The following is a 23080-nucleotide window of genomic DNA, read 5'->3' as shown; positions in this document are numbered from 1 at the left end:
TGTAACTTCCATCAATGTAATTGTCTGTGTCACTTCCAATCCCCCATACGTTTTTTTTTGCAATAAAATGCAAATTAATTACTTAAAAATCATACAATGTGATTTTCTGGATTTTTGTTTTAGATTCCGTTTCTCACAGTTGAAGTGTACCTATGATAAAAATGACAGACCTCTACATGCTTTGTAGCTCAGCTGGTAGAGCACGGCGCTTGTAACGCCAAGGTAGTGGGTTCGATCCCCGGGACCACCCATACACAAAAAATGTATGCACGCATGACTGTAAGTCGCTTTGGATAAAAGCGTCTGCTAAATGGCATATTATTATTATTATTATTTGTAAGTAGGAAAACCTGCAAAATCGGCAGTGTATCAAATACTTGTTCTCCCCACTGTACATACTATATACATTTTATGGACACAGTCAATTTTACAATAATTCTATTTTGTTTGTTTTTACGCCTGAACTTCCTCTACCCTCAACCTCTCCGATCATTTTCATGATCTTTCTAACTGTGCTCTTTCACAAAAGCTCTCAACCTATAACCTATATACTTATTATGGACACAGTATGCTTTACACATACGTTGTTATTATTTGTTGTTAGTTGTTATTAGTACCATCCTTCAGCTCCATTCAACACCTCCCATCTATCGCTTAACACCATCCATATTGGATTTCTATTTGCCATATATTTTTCAACTGTACTGTGATGTTTCACAAAAGTTCTGAACCCTTCTATTCTCATTGTTTCTACCGATTGTAAATTGAAAAGAAAATGTTTTGCTAAAAGTATTATTATATTATTGATCGATTGACTATGATTTTTCAGATCACCCAGTAGTGCTATCTGCAGGGTTAGCTCCAGGTAAATATTGCAATCCTTCAGCCATTCCTGGACCTGTGACCAAAAACAAGCTACAAATGGACAGTACCAAAACAAATTATCTAATGATTCTGTCTCTTAGCAGCAAAATCTGCAGAGCTAGGAAGATTGTATCCCCCATATAAATAACATTCTATTGGTAACAAAATGTTTGTATAATAATTTAAATTGAACAATTCTAAGTTTTGAATCCGGTGTCGTTTTGCGTATCAGTTCATAAACACTATGCCATGGAATCGGTACGTCAAAAATCTCTTCCAAACTATTTTGCAATCTGTATTTATGTATTTATTTATGTATGTAAAGTGTCCATAAAATGTATATAGTAAGTATAAGCTGGAAGTAGAGGCCTAAGCATTGTTGTTCACTAGTTTACTCCAATTAGGGAAAAGGTGGTGGGGTTGGAAAGTAATAAAGGGGAATATATTTTAAAAAAAGGATATGTATGTGTATGTATAGGCCCTCCTGTAGCTCAGTTGGTAGAGCATGGCGCTTGCAACGCCAGGGTTGTGGGTTCGTTTCCCACGGGGGGCCAGTATGAAAAATGTATGCACTCACTAACTGTAAGTCGCTCTGGATAAGAGCGTCTTCTAAATGACTAAAATGTATGTGTGTGTATGTATGTATGTACAGTGGGGAAAAAAAGTATTTAGTCAGCCACCAATTGTGCAAGTTCTCCCACTTAAAAAGATGAGAGAGGCCTGTAATTTACATCATAGGTACACGTCAACTATGACAGACAAATTAAGGAAAAAAATTCCAGAAAATCACATTGTAGGATTTTTTATGAATTTATTTGCAAATTATGGTGGAAAATAAGTATTTGGTCACCTACAAACAAGCAATATTTCTGGCTCTCACAGACCTGTAACTTCTTCTTTAAGAGGCTCTCTGTCCTCCACTCGTTACCTGTATTAATGGCACCTGTTTGAACTTGTTATCAGTATAAAAGACACCTGTCCACAACCTCAAACAGTCACACTCCAAACTCCACTATGGCCAAGACCAAAGAGCTGTCAAAGGACACCAGAAACAAAATTGTAGACCTGCACCAGGCTGGGAAGACTGAATCTGCAATAGGTAAGCAGCTTGGTTTGAATAAATCAACTGTGGGAGCAATTATTAGGAAATGGAAGACATACAAGACCACTAATAATCTCCCTCGATCTGGGGCTCCACGCAAGATCTCACCCCGTGGGGTCAAAATGATCACAAGAACGGTGAGAAAAAATCCCAGAACCACACGGGGGGACCTAGTGAATGACCTGCAGAGAGCTGGGACCAAAGTAACAAAGCCTACCATCAGTAACACACTACGCCGCCAGGGACTCAAATCCTGCAGTGCCAGACGTGTCCCCCTGCTTAAGCCAGTACATGTCCAGGCCCGTCTGAAGTTTGCTAGAGTGCATTTGGATGATCCAGAAGAGGATTGGGAGAATGTCAGATGAAACCAAAATATAAATTTTTGGTAAAAACTCAACTCGTCGTGTTTGGAGGACAAAGAATGCTGAGTTGCATCCAAAGAACACCATACCTACTGTGAAGCATGGGGGTGGAAACATCATGCTTTGGGGCTGTTTTTCTGCAAAGGGACCAGGACGACTGATCCGTGTAAAGGAAAGAGTGAATGGGGCCATGTATCGTGAGATTTTGAGTGAAAACCTCCTTCCATCAGCAAGGGCATTGAAGATGAAACATGGCTGGGTCTTTCAGCATGACAATAATCCCAAACACACCGCCTGGGCAACGAAGGAGTGGCTTCGTAAGAAGCATTTCAAGGTCCTGAAGTGGCCTAGCCAGTCTCCAGATCTCAACCCCATAGAAAATCTTTGGAGGGAGTTGAAAGTCCGTGTTGCCCAGCGACAGCCCCAAAACATCACTGCTCTAGAGGAGATCTGCATGGAGGAATGGGCCAAAATACCAGCAACAGTGTGTGAAAACCTTGTGAAGACTTACAGAAAACTTTTGACCTGTGTCATTGCCAACAAAGGGTATATAACAAAGTATTGAGAAACTTTTGTTATTGACCAAATACTTATTTTCCACCATAATTTGGAAATAAATTCATTAAAAATCCTACAATGTGATTTTCTGGATTTTTTCTCTCTCATTGTGTCTGTCATAGTTGACATGTACCTATGATGAAAATTACAGGCTTCTCTCATCTTTTTAAGTGGGAGAACTTGCACAATTGGTGGCTGACTAAATACTTTTTCCCCCCACTGTAACTACACTTTGATGTCTTCTGGGTCTCTTGTTAAAGGGAATATAGAGGTAATATTGGATCAACCAAGCTGGACAGTAATATTTTACTTTCTTGCCAATGGCTATTCTAAATATTTATTTTGGTCAAGCTGTTGTGATTTAGATGATTCATAGTTTGGCTCTTTATCCATATCAGAGAGAATAGCCCTAATTTTTCCTCTTATCTTTTCTGAGTGCAGGAACAGCGTCTCAACTTTAGGTTGGAATAGGAAATGCCAATATTTGACTTTGGTCCAGCTGAATGACTCTTGTTGAAAGGAAAACATGTGGGCCTAACCTTTGGATAGCCTTGCAGTACCGTAGCCCTTCATTTTTTACAATGTGAATTACGAGGAATTAATGAGACATGAGCTCCTCTAAAGGCAACAAAAGTCTAACTTTGGGGGGGTCGTTAAATATTTATAGTTTGACGAGACGCGTGCCAACAGCAAGACACATCAATCTCACCGGAGAAAGTATCCAAGTGAGCGAAACAGCGCCTGTCATTCTCTTTTTGGCCAGACAGCATCAGATACATGGGTACACATACTGAGACAGAGGGCTGCTGTTTCGCTCTCTCGGATGCTTTCTCCGGTGAGATAGATTCTGCCACTTGCGAATCTGAAAAATTATAAAATCTTATTTCATACGTTTGTTATTTTTTTCTTGTACAAATTTTTGGGGAAGCATGGCTTCCATTGGCATCCATGAATACACGCTGTAGTAGGCCTAATGACAATCGCTGAATGTCATTATGGTGTTTTTAACAGATGTCTCTTTCCTTTCATGAAATGGTGCGTGCACACTACTGGGATTATTTTGGAGAGGACGAAATGTACAGTTAGCCTACTTTTTGAAGGGATTTGTTTGACAGTCAGATTTAAACATCATGACTGGTTGTGTTCATGCCACATTAAAATGTAATACATTTTTGTCTTTACTATTAGGCCCATAAAAGCATTTTTGCACGCGCTAGGCTCCCAAGAATGTCATGGTATAATTCACACTCTTATGTCATAGATGTAAAAAGCAGGGTTGTCTTTTTACATCTATGACTTTTCGGAATATCTGACTTAAATTAAATTCAAACAATGAATTGGAATTGAATTTGAATTTAAGGAAGTAGAAATAAATTCAAACCAATTCAAACCAATTCAACTGAGATGTGAAACATGAAAGTCTCATTCATTTGTCAAATATTTTATCAAAATTATATGCCACTTATTAATGCAAAGAATACACATACCATTTCAAATATTAGTTTGATTATAACTCAAAGATGTCAAACAGTTGTTTTTATTTGTCATGATACAGTGCATTCGGAAAGTATTCAGACCCCTTCCCTTTTTCCACATTTTGTTACGTTACAGCCTTATGCAAAAAATTGATTAAATTATTATTTTTTCTCAACAATCTACACAAATACCACATAATGACAAAGCAAAAACAGGTTTTTAGGAATTTTAGCAAATGTATTAAAAATAACAAACAGAAATACCTTATTTACATAAGTATTCAGACCGAAATTGAGCTCAGGTGCATCCTGTTTCCATTGATCATCCTTGAGATGTTTCTACAACTTGATTGGAGTCCACCTGTGGTAAATTCAATTGATTGGACATGATTTGGAAAGGCACACACCTGTCTATATAAGGTCCCACAGTTGACAGTGCATGTCAGAGCAAAAACCAAGCGATGAGGTCGAAGGAATTGTCCGTACAGCTCCGAGACAGGATTGTGTCGAGGCACAGCTCTGGGGAAGGGCCCGCTTGAAGTTTGCTAAAAGGCACCTAAAGACTCTCAGACCATGAGAAACAAGATTCTCTGGTCTGATGAAACCAAGATTGAACTCTTTGGCCTGAATGCCAAGCGTCACGTCTGGAGGAAACCTTGCACCATCCCTACGGTGAAGCATGGTTGTGGCAGCATCATGCTGTGGGGATGTTTTTTCAGCAGCAGGGACTGGGAGACTAGTCAGGATCGAGGTAAAGATGAACGGAGCAAAGTACAGAGAGATCCTTGATCCCTGCTCCAGAGCGCTCAGGACCTCAGACTGGGGCGAAGGTTCACCTTTCAACAGGACAACGACCCTAAGCACACAGCCAAGACAACACAGGAGTGGCTTCGGGACAAGTCTCTAAATGTCCTTGTGTGGCCCAGCCAGAGCCCGGACTTGAACCCGATCGAACATCTCTGGAGAGACCTGAAAATAGCTGTGCAGCGACGCTCCCCATCCAACCTAACAGAGCTTGAGAGGATCTGCAGAGAAGAATGGGAGAAACTCCCCAAATACAGGTGTGCCAAGCTTGTAGCGTCATACCCAAGAAGACTCGAGGCTGTAATCCATGCCAAAGGTGCTTCAACAAAGTACTGCGGAAAGAGTCTGAATACTTACAGTGGGGAAAAAAAGTATTTAGTCAGCCACCAATTGTGCAAGTTCTCCCACTTAAAAAGATGAGAGAGGCCTGTAATTTTCATCATAGGTACACGTCAACTATGACAGACAAATTGAGATGTTTTTTCTCCAGAAAATCACATTGTAGGATTTTTAATGAATTTATTTGCAAATTATGGTGGAAAATAAGTATTTGGTCAATAACAAAAGTTTCTCAATACTTTGTTATATACCCTTTGTTGGCAGACACAGGTCAAACGTTTTCTGTAAGTCTTCACAAGGTTTTCACACACTGTTGCTGGTATTTTGGCCCATTCCTCCATGCAGATTTCCTCTAGAGCAATGATGTTTTGGGGCTGTCGCTGGGCAACACGGACTTTCAACTCCCTCCAAAGATTTTCTATGGGGTTGAGATCTGGAGACTGGCTAGGCCACTCCAGGACCTTGAAATGCTTCTTACGAAGCCACTCCTTCGTTGCCCGGGCGGTGTGTTTGGGATCATTGTCATGCTGAAAGACCCAGCCACGTTTCATCTTCAATGCCCTTGCTGATGGAAGGAGGTTTTCACTCAAAATCTCACGATACATGGCCCCATTCATTCTTTCCTTTACACGGATCAGTCGTCCTGGTCCCTTTGCAGAAAAACAGCCCCAAAGCATGATGTTTCCACCCCCATGCTTCACAGTAGGTATGGTGTTCTTTGGATGCAACTCAGCATTCTTTGTCCTCCAAACACGACGAGTTGAGTTTTTACCAAAAAGTTATATTTTGGTTTCATCTGACCATATGACATTCTCCCAATCCTCTTCTGGATCATCCAAATGCACTCTAGCAAACTTCAGACGGGCCTGGACATGTACTGGCTTAAGCAGGGGGACACGTCTGGCACTGCAGGATTTGAGTCCCTGGCGGCGTAGTGTGTTACTGATGGTAGGCTTTGTTACTTTGGTCCCAGCTCTCTGCAGGTCATTCACTAGGTCCCCCCGTGTGGTTCTGGGATTTTTGCTCAACGTTCTTGTGATCATTTTGACCCCACAGGGTGAGATCTTGCGTGGAGCCCCAGATCGAGGGAGATTATCAGTGGTTTTGTATGTCTTCCATTTCCTAATAATTGCTCCCACAGTTGATTTCTTCAAACCAAGCTGCTTACCTATTGCAGATTCAGTCTTCCCAGCCTGGTGCAGGTCTACAATTTTGTTTCTGGTGTCCTTTGACAGCTCTTTGGTCTTGGCCATAGTGGAGTTTGGAGTGTGACTGTTTGAGGTTGTGGACAGGTGTCTTTTATACTGATAACAAGTTCAAACAGGTGCCATTAATACAGGTAACGAGTGGAGGACAGAGGAGCCTCTTAAAGAAGAAGTTACAGGTCTGTGCGAGCCAGAAATCTTGCTTGTTTGTAGGTGACCAAATACTTATTTTCCACCATAATTTGCAAATAAATTCATTAAAAATCCTACAATGTGATTTTCTGGATTTTTTTCTTCTCAATTTGTCTGTCATAGTTGACGTGTACCTATGATGAAAATTACAGGCCTCTCTCATATTTTTAAGTGGGAGAACTTGCACAATTGGTGGCTGACTAAATACTTTTTTTCCCCACTGTATATTAGTCTATTACCTAAGTACAACCTACATATATAGCAGTGTAAGTCCAGCACTTATTTTAAATTGGCTCTAGAAATGAAGTATCATTGCCTTGAAATACTGTCTGAATACATTTTTAGATATAGGACTAGATGATGACACGCTTTCTTCATTACTGTCATCATGGGGGTGGTGGGGGGGGTGGGGTCAGCCCCCTGTCGGGATGTTGTGTCCTGTAGGCGTGGTGACCCTGGACTCACCCCACCCAGGCTTTGACCCTGCACTCGCTGTGGAATGTGACCCCGGCGGAGGCCATCTTGTGCGTGAGAGGAGAGCAGGGGAATCATTAGTCCAATGCTATGTCCAAATAGTCTTCACCTGCTGGATGCCTGCCTCTCTCCTTCCTTAGTAAGGGTTTAACATTGAACTAATAGATGAAAGCCAAATGACTGATAGTAATAACCAGGAGTTTGTAGTCCACACCTGTGGGTAATTCACCTTTTTTCCTCTAACTTGTCTAGTGTTTCCAGGTCAGTGGTCATCTGCAGGAAGGAATTATACCATCTACGACCGTTGGGACATAGCCTACTAACTTTTGCTGACTCACTTTGTCATTGTGCCACGTTAAGAGAATGCTTCCTGCCAGCCCCTAACACCCCTGGTTAATGTATTTATATTTTAGATACAACATAGAACAATTAACCTCACAGAGACACATTAATTTGGTCCAAGTACTGTATGTACACCCTTTATAGATCATTGATGGAACATGGAAGTTACTAGCTAAACCAGTTACAATGACGTGTACTTTACTGCTGTATGAAAGCCCAAGTAGGATTCATGATGGTGATGAATATGATGATGATAATGGGCGGCAGGTAGCCTAGCGGTTAAGTGTATTGGGCTAGTAACCGAAAGGTTGCTGGTTCGAATCCCCTAGCTGACTAGTTGAAAAATCTGTCAATGTGCCCTTGAGCAAGGCACTTAACCCTAATTGCTCCAATAAGTCGCGTTGGATAATGACTAAAATGTCAATGTAAAGTAATGATGATTATGTCCACTGATGTTAACCTGTGTCTGTTCCCACCTCCAGGTATCTGTATCAAGTGTGGGAAGGGTGTGTATGGGGCCAGCCAAGCCTGTCAGGCCATGGGGAATCTGTACCATACCAACTGCTTCACCTGTTGCTCCTGTGGTAAGTGTATATAGGCTTCTGTCCACTACTCCTACTCAGCACCTGCATCATTGGCTGGCATCACAGATGTCCTGTATTTTCATATCTTAGCACAACGTTGATGTTGGTTGCCAGAGTGTCTTCTGGGAGTTGTCTACAGAATGCTCTATTGTTCTCTATTTGACAGGAACATGGATGACATATTGGAATGAGTGGGTTGTAGAGACGGATGTTGCAGTCAACCTGAACATTTTTTGTTTATGCATGGCGTGTGTATGTGTGTAATGTGCGTGAAGGGCTGCCCTGTCACCTGACACCAATTGTCCTCTCTTGTTTCAAGTGGAGACGAGGGTGAAGTCGGAGAGAGTTTGGAGCAAGGTTGCTTTCATTCATGCGCTGATGTACATGGATACTGATCCCTTGGCTTCGGAAGAAATGCATATAATTGACATGTAATTGAATACATATACTTTCAGATTTATTGTGTGGTTGAAGAATGAGGGGCAGTGTCTCTAATCCTGAGGTTTCTCTACAGATTCCTTTTGACCTGCTTTGAAAAGTGTAGTTGAGTCAGACCAGAGAGATATACTGTAAGTCTGTTTCTATTGGTCAGACATTATTGCCCATCTATAATGTTTTAAACAGTACAGAAAAAGCTGGAATACACTTCTCTGTTATTCAGAATTAAATAAGTTTGGTGAGATCTATCCAGAAGTGAAGCAGGTCTTCCCCTGCTAATTCTAGTGGTCTCTGTATATACAGTGGATATAAAAAGTCTACACACCCCTGTTAAAATGCCAGGTTTTTGTGATGTAAAAGAATGAGATAAAGATAAATCATGTCAGAACTTTTTCCACTGTTAATGTGACCTATAATGTGAACAATTTAATTGATAAACAAACTGAAATCTCCGAGGGGGAAAAATGAAAAATAATAACCTTACAATGACCTGGTTGCATAAGTGTGCACACCCTCTTATAACTGGGGATGTGGCTGTGTTCAGAATTAACCAATCACATTCAAACTCATGTTAAATAGAAGTCTATACACCTGCCATCATTTAAAGTGACTCTGATTAATCACAAATAAAGTTCAGCTGTTCTAGTAGGATTTTCCTGACATTTTCTTAGTTGCATCTCAGAGCAAAAGCCATGGTCCACAGAGAGCTTCCAAGGCATCAGAGGGATCTCATTGTTGAAAGATATCAGTCAGGAGAAGGGTACAAAATCATTTCCAAAGCATTACATATACCATGGAACACAGTGAAGACAGTCATCATCAAGTGGAGAAAATATGGCACAACAGAGACATTACCAAGAACTGGACGTCCCTCCAAAATGTATGAAAAGACGAGAAGAAAACTGGTCAGGGAGGCTTCCAAGAGGCCTACAGCAACATTAAAGGAACTGCAGGAATGTCTGGCAAGTACTGGCTGTGTGCTACATGTGACAACAATCTCCCGTATTCTTCATATGAATGGGCTATGGGGTAGGGTGGCAAGACGGAAGCCTTTTCTTACAAAGAAAAACATCCAAGCCCGGCTGAAGTTTGCAAAAACAAACATCAAGACCCCAAAAGCATGTGGGAAAATGTGTTATGGTCTGATGAAACCAAGGTTTAACTTTTTGGCCATAATTCCAAAAGGTATGTTTGGCACAAAAACAACACTGCACATCACCCAAAGAACACCATACCCACAGTGAAGCATGGTGGTGGCAGCATCATGCTTTGGGGCTGTTTTTCTTCAGCTGGAACCGGGGCCTTAGTCAGGGTGGAGGGAATTATGAACAGTTCCAAATACCAGGCATTTTTGGCACAAAACCTTCAGGCGTCCGTTAGAAAGCTGAAGATGAAGTTCACCTTTCAGCACAACAACGACCCAAAGCACACATCCAAATCCACAAAAGCATGGCTTCACCAGAAGAAGATTAACGTTTTGGAATGGCCCAGCCAGAGCCCAGACCTGAATCAAATTGAACATCTCTGGGGTGATCTGAAGAGGGCTGTGCACAGGAGATGTCCTCGCAATCTGACAGATTTCGAGCGCTTTTTCAAAGAAGAGTGGGCAAATATTGCCACGTCAAGATGTGCCATGCTAATAGACTCCTACCCAAAAAGACTGAGTGCTGTAATAAAATCAAAAAGGTGCTTCAACAAAGTAGTAGTTTAAGGGTGTGCACACTTATGCAACCAGGTTATTGTGAGTTTTTTATTTTTTATTTTCCCCCCTCAAAGATTTCAGTTTGTTTTTCAATTAAATTGTTCACGTTATAGGTCACATTAAAGGTGGAAAAAGTTCTGACATTTTTTATCTTTGTCTCATTCTTTTATGTCACAAAAAACTGGCATTTTAACATGGGTGTGTAGACTTTTTATATCCACTGTAGATGATAACAGGCCCATCTTGGCTCTTGAGATGGTTTATTTCTAACGTAAACTCTGTGATGTATTATTGGGTCTCTTATGAATGGGAATGTTTGCCTTTAGAAGCAGAGTGTTTTCAACCCCTCTGAGAAGTTAGTTTTAAAGTGCCTGCAGATGTCAAAACACACCTATGATGTATCAGGTTATTTGTTGACAAACTGTTTTTGTTTTACTTTTTGACTAAAATGCCACAAAAGTCAGGAGCTCCATAGCAGAGAGAGAGTTCAGTTCTCTGAGACATTGCTGGCTGGTAGCCTTGGGCTTTGTTTAACCATGCATAATTGAGCCCTCCTCTTGGCTTGCTCCTATGGTTGCACCCTTTTTTCATGAAATGGCCAGGAATGCAAACTACCCCCCTCCACTTCAGCCGGCCTTCCCATGAGGACCTCAATCAGACAGTCACAAAGTGTACCAGGCCTGCTTATCAGAGGGGGCCGGCCTGGCATGGGCTCTGAGCAAACAACACACACATAAACACACACACAGATAAGCGCACACACACACATACCGATAAACGCACACACACATGCACACACACACAGATACACACAGAAAAATGTGTGTGTGAGTAATTATACGCTCACACACCACGCACACACAAACACACCCCCCACCCCCCACCCCCCAAACATACCCACACACACTCCTCATAACTTTACTAGTCCCAACTATACAGTCATAAGACATACCTCTGTGACCAGTCTCCTGTTTATTTCCTGTACTGGTGTTGACGCCCAGCTCCTGACTGGATCACCACCCACTTCCTCCTTCCACATACCCTTTGTCTGCTAGCTCACATGCATCCGTGCCTTTAATGGGGCACACTAGTTATTAACTAGTTACCTCTATGTTACTGTAACACAACCTGCTAGTGTCTCTCACACCAGCCAGGAGAAAACAGCCAAGGGCCTTGTATTTCTGAAACCTGTTTATGATGCATTGTGGTTTCCTCAGTCACTCACCAGCTGTACCTAGCTGACTGGCTGGCTGGCACAGGGCACACAGGGCTGAGGTGTGAAAAATGTGTGAGAAAAAAATGTACAGCTCATTGTTGTGCTGCTATGGGGTTTTGGCTGGGGTATGGTAGCTGGCTGCAGTAGGTAGAGTTAGCCTGGCTACTCCCCATATAGAATCTAGTCATTCTATTTCTATGCTACTCCCTCATCTGAGTGTAAGTTGTGGGATCTGGCCAAGGTTTTAAATGATGTACAACCGCTTGGTAGTGTAGCCCCTGCTCCCTTCTGCCTTTGGCGATGGTTTGACTACTTGATCATGACTTTCGCTGTGATTTAGTTGTGGGGGAGTTTCTGAGAGAGACTGAGTGGGCCATGGTTTTATCTTAGCTCTTAATGCTATTAGAGAGACTGGGAGATTTCATAGCTTCTGGGTTTTCTATTTGAGAGATGTACTTGTGGCTCTGTTGTCTTAACTTGGCTGTTCTCTCTAAAGAGAGACTTACTTAAAAACAATTTGGAAGTAGCAGCAGGCCAGCACATGCTCACGTTGCCGGGTTCTAAAAATTCCTGTCTGAAGTCCCGAGCAATCTGAGTGAGTCACCACCTCCAGCATCCTTCCTTTACTTACCCCGGCACTGGGCAGGCCCTCCCTCCGCCTCTCCCTCGCTGATTCCCCCTCCTCCCCCTCAGATCCTCACCCCACTGCCTGCCTGCAGGTGATAAAGGCCCACTTGTTCTGAGAGGAGAGAGTGGGAGGAGAAGGGAGGAGAGGGAGGAGTGGGTGGGTGGGGTGGAACCTGAGAGAGTGTAACATGCTTGATGTTTCCCTCCTACTGGAAGAACACTGAACATATGGGGATTTGGGTACAGTTGTATTTAAATTAGATGGTAATCTAGGACATTATTCAGATTTTTTACATAAGAAGACATTCATTCAGTATTTATTCCGATCTCATGTCTTGGTTTAGCAACTATGTTTTTTTGTTGAAAAGTTTGAAAAGTTGCCTATGGCCAACAGCCAGGTCATTAAAAGTCAGCGTTGTAGCATAGGGATGTGTTGGTATTATCATGGCCAGGCCTTGTGTAGTGCACTAGTGTAGCTGGCTCTGGATCTCCAGGGAGAGAGTCTTAACACTGACTAACCTAACCACTGTCCGTTTGCAGACTCTGCACCTCACAGGGCACAATAACATATCACTTAAGTGAGGCCTGGAGCTCCCCAGCTGAGCCCAAACTAAACCCAGCCTGCATCTCATTGTTGTGGTTTTAGGAATTTAAGATCAGTGAGGGATGAAATCACTGTAAAGTGAGGTCATTGTGATGTGAGGGGGTTGGAGGGATGACACAGGTCCAATAACATGTCCAGATGCCGGGGCTGGTTGGTACCAGGAGTACCGCCACCAGGCATCCATGGCTGGTCCACAAACTACCACACTGACCACATGATCCCAAGACTTTGATTGCTGGAGAATGACTCACTAAGGATTTTATTATGTCTCAGATCATTATTTTATTTGACCAGTGCACTGCAGTTTGTTGTAGTGCTCTAAAATGATTTCTGAAGGGTTAAATATCTAGCTGAGAGAATAGCTCCCATTATTTCTAGATGCACAGCCCTTTATGTGCATGTCTGTGAAACGCAGTGTCATGAAAACACGGAGTCATGGGAAACCAATGTTGGAGCTGTAAAAACTAAGTACAGTATCTTGAGTGTAAAATCCCAATCAGGGAGCCATTTGGTCCAGAACTCCATGGAAAATGCCACATGTCCCACCGTGCTCAGGGGCTGTGAGCTGAGGAGAAGAGGAGAGCCCTGAGCCCCAGCCCACTGCAGCCAGCCCAGCACTTTCCTCTCCTGTGACAAAGGCTAGAGGGAGACAGGGAGCCCTCCCCTCCCCCTCTCTATGAGGGAACGAGGGAGGGAGGGTGGTGGAGGGGTGGAGGGGGGGTTGAATGGGACCAACTAGTGACCTCAGGCAGAAAGAATGTCCCCGTTTGCTCAGGCGGCCCGCTCCCTTAGCAGTGCACCACAGTCAGCGAGCGCTGAGGGCTTTGTGTTTCACCTTCCAGATGCACTCGCCAGAGCAAAGGCCACCAGACAAACACACGGCAACATGCCCCAGCTCCAGCTCACTGGTGTGTTGTTGATTAGAATGTAATGGTTTTTACAAGTTTAGTCACTCTGAATTAAAAGAGCTCCTCCTTTGTAGTCCCCAGTCAACAGGAAATAGGTTTTTTCTCTCTCGTTCAACCTCCAACTCTAAATGCTAATAGTTTCTCGCTCTCAGTCTTAAGTCTCACCTATTGTGTGAACAGCATCCTTCGGCTGCTGTAGCCATTTATGTGGATGTTAATATATTGCTATCTCCCAGCAATGTGACACTGTGTGTGAAATACAGCGATTGCATACATTTGGGTGTAAAAAGGGGGACATGTCTTTCCCAAGCCAGGACACCCATAAAATCAATGGCAGCTCAGGACAGCAATTAAATCTGACTAATCCTGCAGATTTATGAGCTCCATGCGCTCTGTCTGCTGGGCTGGGTTGAAGTCACCGCGCTGCCAGAAAGAGAAGAGACTGCTGCTGCCATTTAGTGCATTTCAATGGGCATGCATTAAGAGAAGCATCGCAGGGGGCGCAAAAGCCAGGGCCAGTGGGAGTGAGCAGTGAGGAGATCTTTCCTTTTAGGTGGAATTCCCTTTTATCCTGTGGAATGTAGTGCTACTGTGCTCAAGGAGCCCCAAAATGGTGACTTTGGGGAGGGACTGACTGTAAGTATGGCCCTGGCTATACCAGACATGGGAAAATCCTTTGCTCAGGCTTGTATAGTTGGGCTGTGGTTGTGTGTGTGTGTGTGTGTGTGAGCTGTACACAATGGCAGGGGTGAGGAGGAGGGGTGAGTAGGAGGGGGAGTTTGTATAGCAGCTTGGGCCTCGTCTGGATGATGGGGCTGTATTGATTGTTTGCTGGTTCTAAGTAGAAGGAGTCCCGTGGGGATCAATGGATGACCAGAGTATTGAAACAGTAGTGTGGACCTCGAACGAGTAACCTACATTATGCAGTTACCATCTGCTTTTGTCACTGGTGTTTCCTGTTGACATCTGTTGTTGTTGTGTCTAATGGAACAGAGAGGAGTCAGGGGAATAGGAGGCAGAAAGTCAACTCCCGTGGTATTTCTGTTTGTTTTCAACAGAATAACAATGCAGTTTTGGATAATGTATTTCAAATATCATCAGGAGATACCCTGGGGCATTTCGTCATTGTTCAAAAGGCTGGAAGCACACTATTTTCTTGATGTATTAACTTTCTTATAGCCTAGGGGTTGGGTACAATCACATAGCAACACCTTTACAGTCTTCACTTTGACAGGATCTGCTACAGGAACACTTCTCCTATATCCCAGCTCACACACTCTTACTTCTCTTCTTCAGGAAGGAGGCTGAGAGGGAAAGCTTTCTACAATGTCAACGGCAGGGTCTACTGTGAAGAGGACTTCCTGGTGAGTTACAACATCTGTCGTCCCTGCATGCCTCCTTATGCACAAGAATTCATGTTTATGTTATGTTCATTATGTGGATGTTCAGAGGTTGAGTTCTCCATATCCTTCATACACACACCCCTCGATGACAGACTTGGGAGAGGAGGGGTTGCACATTCTAAAACGCTCCAGAGGAAACAGACGTTGCAGTGCTACAATTAAAGTTAAGCACCACCCCTCCAATTCCCACTAATTTCCCCAACATTTCCCCAAGGAGCACAATTACCCCACTGCTCCCATCCCATTACTCCCCAGCACTTAGAATTAGAGAGGGAGGAGGAGTGGCTGTGGGCAGCTGCAGGCCTCAGACTGCCTCCTGTATGATGTATCCATCTGCCCAGGTTGGACACAATGGGAAACAGACACAAGTTATTAGCATGTATTGATCTCTGATAGACGTCGGTCAATCTAGAATCAGGTCTGGGAACCAGGTGCTTTATAGCAGTCGTTTTTGTCTTCCTAAAAGATACAGACTTATTGCTTATTACTACTGAATTAGGTTGTTAGGTTGCCATTTACTTAATGTAAATGATCACTCCATTACACATAGACATTGCCCATTGGCCCCTAAAACAGACTTTCAATTGGCTCAGAGGATGGGTGCTACGAGTGGTATTGGGTCTCCTCATGCTGTAGATATAAAGAATAGATCCTAAAGGGGTCAGATGGTGGATATGACAAAAGTCCCTAGCTTCCTCTGAGTATTGACCACCAGCTCTGCCCTGTCATCGGGGCAGATGGTCTGTCTGGGGGGTTAAAGGGGAAGCCTGGAGTCACCCTCCCCCTGCACCCCTCACCACCCCACCTCCACCTGCTGCCCCTGTCCCACCATTACCCTCCCCCTCCTCTCATCAGGTCATGACCCCAGGGTCATGTGCTTTGCAGATGGTCACTATGGGACAAACATAACGATGGTAATGCGTGTATAACTCAAATTTAAATCCCTCATTGACTTCAATGTGATATCTTATGTTCAAGTTACACGTCTTACCTCAAGTTCGGGTACATCCCCTTGTGTCTGTGTGACTCTGGTCCAGACTGTAGGAGACCACCTAGAGTAGAGAGCTGATGACTGGATGTGTGCTGTACTCTTTCTATTAGTAGAGTGCGCTGATGGTTTAGGACAGGTATCGTCACAGCAAATGACACTGGTCGCTCATATACGTCTCAGCAAAGAGAGGAGTCAAAGGAAAAAGGAGCAACTCTTTTCACGTCAATATAAAGAGAGCAGCAGCACCCCCTATAGATAGTGTCATTTAGGCTGTACTCTGGGGCCCTACATTCACATTTTGGTTATAGTGTTTAGGGGTTCTCAAACCAGGGTTGGGGTCAATTCCAATTTAATTTGAAATTCTAATTCAATTCTTGAATTCACTCATGAAGTGGATAATTTACATTGGATTCAATTAAAATTGAATTGAATTGGAATTGAATTGGAATTGAATTGGAATTAGACTATTTGGACTGTTTGAATTTAATTGGAATTTAATATTTGTACATTTCCCAGTTAATGGAATTAATGCACTTAGTATGTGGACTGCAGAATTTGTTTTAAATCATTTCAACTTGTATTTCTATATTTCCAGTATAGCTAAGCTGTCTGAACATGGACATGCCTGTAAGCCTGAGGGAATTGAATTTTCATTTGTGGAATTGTTCGGGATAATATTTAATTGGGAATTGAATTCTTGGAATGTCTTAACATTGGAATTGAGAATAATTGAATTATCTCTGAATTCAAAGACTGACCTACAATTAAAACTGAATTAAATGGAATTTACAGGGAGAAGGAATTACATTAGAATTACATTTGTGGAATGATCCCCAACCCTGTCTCAAAGACTTCCTAAAGGTACCATCCTCTCTTTTGTAATGCTGTACTCCCAAGTCTCAACCAGACCCAGTTAACATTCACCATGTAATAGTTGTCCATTGCTACATGTTAGAATCCTAACAAACCCAGTGATAAGTCTCTTTTTAATCTCCCACAGTACTCTGGTTTTCAGCAGACGGCAGAGAAGTGCTTTGTGTGTGGTCACCTCATCATGGAAATGGTAAGAAAGAGCCTAATACTGTAGGAGGGCCTGCTAGATAGTGATACAAGACAATCAGCAGAACAGTATGCCTGTTCCTTTCTGGGCTTTCTCTTTAGCAGGACTGTATCTCTTCTTGACATGTGGCATCAGACCACCTAGTTTAGTTTAGTTTCTGTATCTGAATGCCAATGGGCTGGTGTGATTGACTCCTACTGAGAGGCCTCAATCTCTGGCCTTACTGTTATCTCTCTCTCTCTCTCTCTGTGTGTGTGTGTGTGTGTGTGTGTGTGTGTGTGTGTGTGTGTGTGTGTGTGTGTGTGTGTGTGTGTGTGTGTGTAGATCCTGCAGGCACTGGGCAAGTCCTACCACCCTGGCTGCTTCCGCTGTGTGGTCTGTACAGAGGGTCTGGACGGAGTGCCTTTCACTGTGGACGTGGAGAACAACATCTACTGTGTCAAAGACTACCACACGTAAGGACATGGGTCTCTTATAGATAATGCCAACATGTGATGAAGTCAGCATGCAAGAGTTTCTTCATTCCACAGTACTCTTGAAATCCTGATTTGTGCTGAAACTGATATAAATTATACAGCATGTGCCAAGACTTGACTTCTACTCTGTTTCCCCAACAGGGTCTTTGCCCCAAAATGTGCCTCATGCAACCAGCCCATCCTCCCTGCTCAGGTAATGATGAGCCAATGACTGCTTGTATCCTGTCAGCTCCTGTCACTAGTTGTTGTCAGAGTCATATACAGTATATACAGTAGAGGGTTAGGCCAATGCGGTTCCTGTCTGAACGTTCCGAGATTGCCACTTTCTCTTCCATAGCCGTTGCTAAGTGATAATTGACACTTCCGTGCTGTGCTGTTTATTTCTGATAGTTTTCAAAACCTAAGAAGATGTCCAGTGAAAGCAGATATGCTTTACCTACTTGGATACACATTATCCCGAATGCTAATCAATAAAAACGTCTGTTAAATTCACTGCTCTGTTTTGCTAGTTTACAGCGGGTCATTTCATAGGGAATTGTCGGAGGCGCTCTCGTATTGTTACATCATCAACATTTCGAGAATAAAGGCTCTAACATGGCGTCCTTTCTAAAACCTGGCCCAACTCTCTTAATATATGGCTGTGGTTGTTGGTAGCTAGTGGAGTGGTGGAGACGGGAGGGTGTGACTGACTGTGTGTGCTTCCTGACAGGGCTCTGAGGAGACCATCCGGGTGGTGTCCATGGACAAGGACTACCATGTGGAGTGCTATCACTGCGAGGTAAGACAACGTCATTACTAGCCTGTCTTATTTATGTATTGAACGGAGCCAGCACATTGGGTATGATCATTAAACGTCTGTCAATTTTAGTGTAAATGCTATGGCAGTGTGGGTGTATGTTTCTGGATCTCTGTGAGTGTGTGCACTACACACACAAACTTAAGCTCAGTGAGGGGCAAACCAATGTGGTGACTCGTTGTCCAGGCACATTCCAGAGTTGAGCTGTGGGAGGTGGGAGAGCAGAGGGTAGGGCTCATAGCGTTGGACTCAGCTGGACATCTGACCAGGGGTTGTTGTTTAACTACCCTGGAATCTCAGCACTCTGACAGACCGCTCAGACAGGAAATCATCCCATGTTATCTACAAACCTCAGTGTAATCAAAGTAATCAAGTCAAGTCAGCCAACACAACAGTTTAATGATAGCTGTGTCAAGTGTGAGTCATTGTAACCAGGGCTCAAATAATGTGTGTGATTGTAAGTGTGTGTGAGTTTGATCAAGAATTCCATGTTTAATGGCAAAAGCTGGTTGACTCATTTTATTATCACACATTCCAGGGAATAGCTCATATCCCATCTAGGTGAGTGATAAAGGTATTATGTAGACAATAGGTAATCATTCAGCAGGCTCTGTGGGGTTGATAGTCATCACAGGGGTCTAAAGTCTTAAATATTACATATTTAAGAAATGGTAAAGTTAACAGGAATACCCATCGGCGGCCTCTCATATCAGTGGAGAGGTATCAAAGGTAAAAGTACAGTAAATGCCTCCCGAGTGGCGCAGCGGTCTAAGGCACTGCATCGCAGTGCTTAAGGCGTCACTACAGACCCGGGTTCGATAACGGGAGACCCATGAGGCTGCGCACAATTGGCCCAGCGTCGTTAGGGGAGGGTTTGGCTGTCCGGGATGTCCTTGTCCCATCGCGCTCTAGCGACTCCTGTGGTGGGCCGGGCGCATGCATGCTGACACGGTTGCCAGTTGCCACATTGGTGCGGCTGGCTTCCGGGTTACGCGAGCAGTGTGTCAAGAAGCAGTGCAGCTTGGCAGGGTTGTGTTTCGGAAGGACGCATGGCTATCGACCTTCGCCTCTCCTGAGTCCGTACGGGAGTTGCAGCGATGGGACAAGACTGTAACTACCAATTGGGGAGAAAAAGGGGTACAAAATAAATAAAATAAGAAGTACATTAAATATCTGAAATATGTGTATTGAAAGTTCCTTGTTGAAATAGATAGTCTGGATAGTTTTGATATCTAGCACCTGCCCAAAGACATTGGATGTGTGTATATAATATTTTCCTTCACAAATGTTCAGCCACAGCAGTTTCACTGAGTCTATCTCTCTCCCTCTGTGTTGTAGGACTGTGGCCTCCAGCTAAACGACGAGGAGGGTCACCGCTGTTACCCCCTGGAGGGCCACCTGCTCTGTCACGGCTGCCACATCCGCAGGCTCAAGGTCCCAGGGCCCGCCCACCCGCCCCCCAGCTACCCACTTCACGTCACTGAGCTGTGAGAGAGCAGGGGCGGCGAGGATCAAACCCCAGCCAACCCCAAGCCACCGCTGACCCGCCTCCCAGGTGACTTGAGACAACATAGCATAAAGAAGAAGGAATACCCCGCCCACGGAATCCCGGAACTTCGGAACCTCTTCTTGCATGACAGAACAGAACAGAGAGATCCTGGGAGTCTTCGCTCTCTACTGGCCGGCCGTGCCCTGGGGAGAGGAGATAGATACGAGGCCATGGACAAGTCACAAGACCGGGCTGGGAGAGAGTCCACGTCCCTCTCTCTCTCTCTTCCATCAGTTTTTTTCTCCCTCCTTCCTCCTTTTGGTCTGTGAACAGTGAAGCGGGCTGAGGCCCCAGCCCACCCAGAGGCCCTGGCTGACGTCAGCACCGTGACCCCTGCACATTCATCACAGTGGGGCCTGGCCTGGATGGAGGGAGGAGGCCACTCTCTCTCTATCCCTCTCTCCATCGCTCTCTTTTTTCCTCTCCTTCTGTTTTCTTCATTCCTTTGCGCTGAAGCCGTGTGCCATGATGCATTTACTGCTCCTCTGTCCATGAGAGAGAGAGAGCTGGACATCATCTCTGCCAGGAGGCTGGGAGGCCGTGAAACAGGCTGCTACATAACATTCCAGCACTGTCTGGCAGGGTTAGAGGGTTGGACATGCTGTGCCTTCAGAGTGGCCTTCCACTGAGAAACCTCACCGCACGGTGCCAGTGACAGTGCCACAGTCCAGCTAGCTACGGCTCCTTTTGGCTATGCAAGGGTACAGAGTCTACCAGCAACAACCGAGAGCCTTCATGTGACTCTGTGACACACTCCCCTGTACCATCCCCTTGCTCCAGTGCTCCTTGGCAAAGCGGATGTTGGTGGCACAGCATGCCCTGTCAGTAGCCAGTAGCCACAGCGCTAGCCTGGGCTGGCACTCATTCCACTTAGCAGTCTTAGAAGACGTGACCTCGAGAGATTCACAAGCAGTGTCTTAACGATTATATAACGAGAAAAAAAGTTTGAAGCACATAGATTGTCTTTTATACATGCCTATATATTTTGCAGACATTTTCCGCAAGATTCTAGAAGCGTAGTCTCTTTTTTTGCTGCATTATTATTAGCAAATGGAATCGGAGGCCAAACGAGCTGTAACAGTCTTAACAGTCCTCTGAAGGGTATTAGTCCGTTGTTTCAGGTCCTAGAGGCCTCTGTGTTGTCGGTCTGCTTGGTCATGCGATCCACAGACCTGTTAGTGACACTGGCTCTTAATTAACATGTACAGTTCCACACACTGGTTATTTGACCCATATGGTAGCACTGAGTGAGTGAGTGTCTGACCATCGAGAGTCCCCACATATCCTCCTCATGCACACGTTACTGTGTCATACCTACTGGTTGATCAGATTGTCTGGTTGGTTGTGGGAGTTGCTGGTCCAACCCGTGTCTCTGGGGAATCCATCCCCCGTGTTTTCCCTCGCTGGTTGTGCCGTTGTGTGTGTCTCTGTGTGTGTGTTAGTCTGTTGGTCTATAGACACTGAGTGTACAAAACATTAAGAACTGCTCTTTCCATGACATAGACTGACCAGGTGAATCCAGGTGATGTCACTTGTTAAATCCACTTAAATCAGTGTAGATGAAGGGGAGGAGACAGGTTAAAGAAGGATTTTTAAGTCTTGAGACAATTGAGACATGGATTGTGTATGTGTGCCATTCAGAGGGTGAATGGCCAAGACAAAACATTGAAGTGCCTTTGAACGCGGTATGGTAGTAGGTGTCAGGTGCACCGGTTTGTGTCAAGAACTGCAACGCTGCTGGGTTTTTCACACTCAACCGTTTCCTGTGTGTATCAAGAATAGTCCACCACCCAAAGGACATTCAGCCAACTTGACACAACTGTGGGAAGCATTTGGGTCAACATTGGCCAGCATCCCTGTGGAACGCTTTTGACACCTTGTAGAGTCCATGCCCCGACGAATTGAGGCTGTTCTGAGGGCAAAAGTGGGTGCAACTCAATATTAGGAAGGTGTTCCTAATGTTTGGTATACTCAGTGTGTATAGAAGTGTGAGTGTGTGTGTGCACTAGTGGCAGTGCCATGGTGCATGTACCTTGTTGAGTGAGCAGGACAACGGCCATCCAGCTTCACAAAACGACCCATGCACTCTCAATCTCTCTCCAACTGAAAGAATGGATAAGGCTCTGGCTCAGGCCTACCCAGTATCTGCTCACAGTAGCCTAGTCAGCGGTACTGTTCTCTCATACTACTGAATCTAACAGACAAGGAGGCTGACGTAGAGATTACAGAGAGGAGGGGCCCGCACAGGCATTATGTGCTTTCTGATGTATCCTTCGATGAGATTCTTTCGAATGTAATTATTAGTGTATGTTTGGCAAACTGTTGTTTATTTTCTTTTTCTGCTCCCAGTTGTACATTTATTTGCAAAAGCGAAAAATAATATGTATCCCTAGAGTACATGTTTTTGCTGGGAAATTCCCTTTGATGGTAGATAAACTGAATCTCAGCATAGTATGATGAGACTCCTAGTCAAGGAATGTGTAATATACTTGAAGAATGAGGCTATGGCATTTTCTGAACTGTAGTTTGAATAGTACAATAAGACCCACTCATTCATATCAATCTCAAATCATTTTTCATTAAAGCAGCAAATGTTTAAACTTGACAAGAGTTGATCCATTTTAAGGATGTCTTAATACACCTCTTTTTAAAAATACTACTTCTATTCCATTTCTATTGCATAGCACACAGCTAGTTTCCCCATACCTGTACATAAAGAGGCTCGTTTTTCTTTCATCCTCTGTCATAAATCACTCTGAAAGTGAAGCCTTTTCTGTCTCCTACCAGTAGTTTTCAATAAGCACATTATGACACCTCTGTCACATCACTTTTGTATCGCTTTTGTATAAGTGTTTGATTACCTAGATGGTTCATAAAAAAGGAAACTAGATTTATTTATCTAAACATGAAAAAGTCGAAAGTTATTTAATGTATTAAAAATCAGGACGTATCATTTAACTGTAGATTATATAATCTGCTTTTTAAATAAAGTGGTTTTGTAGCTAACTT

The 23080-nt window shown here is 43.8% G+C and overlaps 1 protein-coding gene across 1 annotated transcript in view; it reads left to right on the top strand.

The window, feature by feature from the left end:
• Positions 1-23080, top strand: part of LOC311111575 (Wilms tumor protein 1-interacting protein homolog) — a 32534-nt gene extending 9454 nt beyond the window's left edge. The window contains exons 2-8 of the mRNA XM_084154332.1: positions 8200-8301; positions 15093-15160; positions 17191-17253; positions 17575-17705; positions 17868-17919; positions 18436-18504; positions 19861-23080. Coding sequence (XP_084010458.1) covers positions 8200-8301; positions 15093-15160; positions 17191-17253; positions 17575-17705; positions 17868-17919; positions 18436-18504; positions 19861-20013 — 638 coding nt within the window. The 3' untranslated portion in view covers positions 20014-23080. The remainder of the gene's footprint in view (positions 1-8199; positions 8302-15092; positions 15161-17190; positions 17254-17574; positions 17706-17867; positions 17920-18435; positions 18505-19860) is intronic.

This window comes from Coregonus lavaretus (assembly GCF_964263955.1).
Source record: "Coregonus lavaretus genome assembly, chromosome: 37".
In the NCBI taxonomy this organism is placed as follows: domain Eukaryota; kingdom Metazoa; phylum Chordata; class Actinopteri; order Salmoniformes; family Salmonidae; genus Coregonus; species Coregonus lavaretus.
The sequence above is the reverse complement of the archived record's forward strand: the minus strand, read 5'-3'. Positions and strand labels throughout refer to the sequence as shown.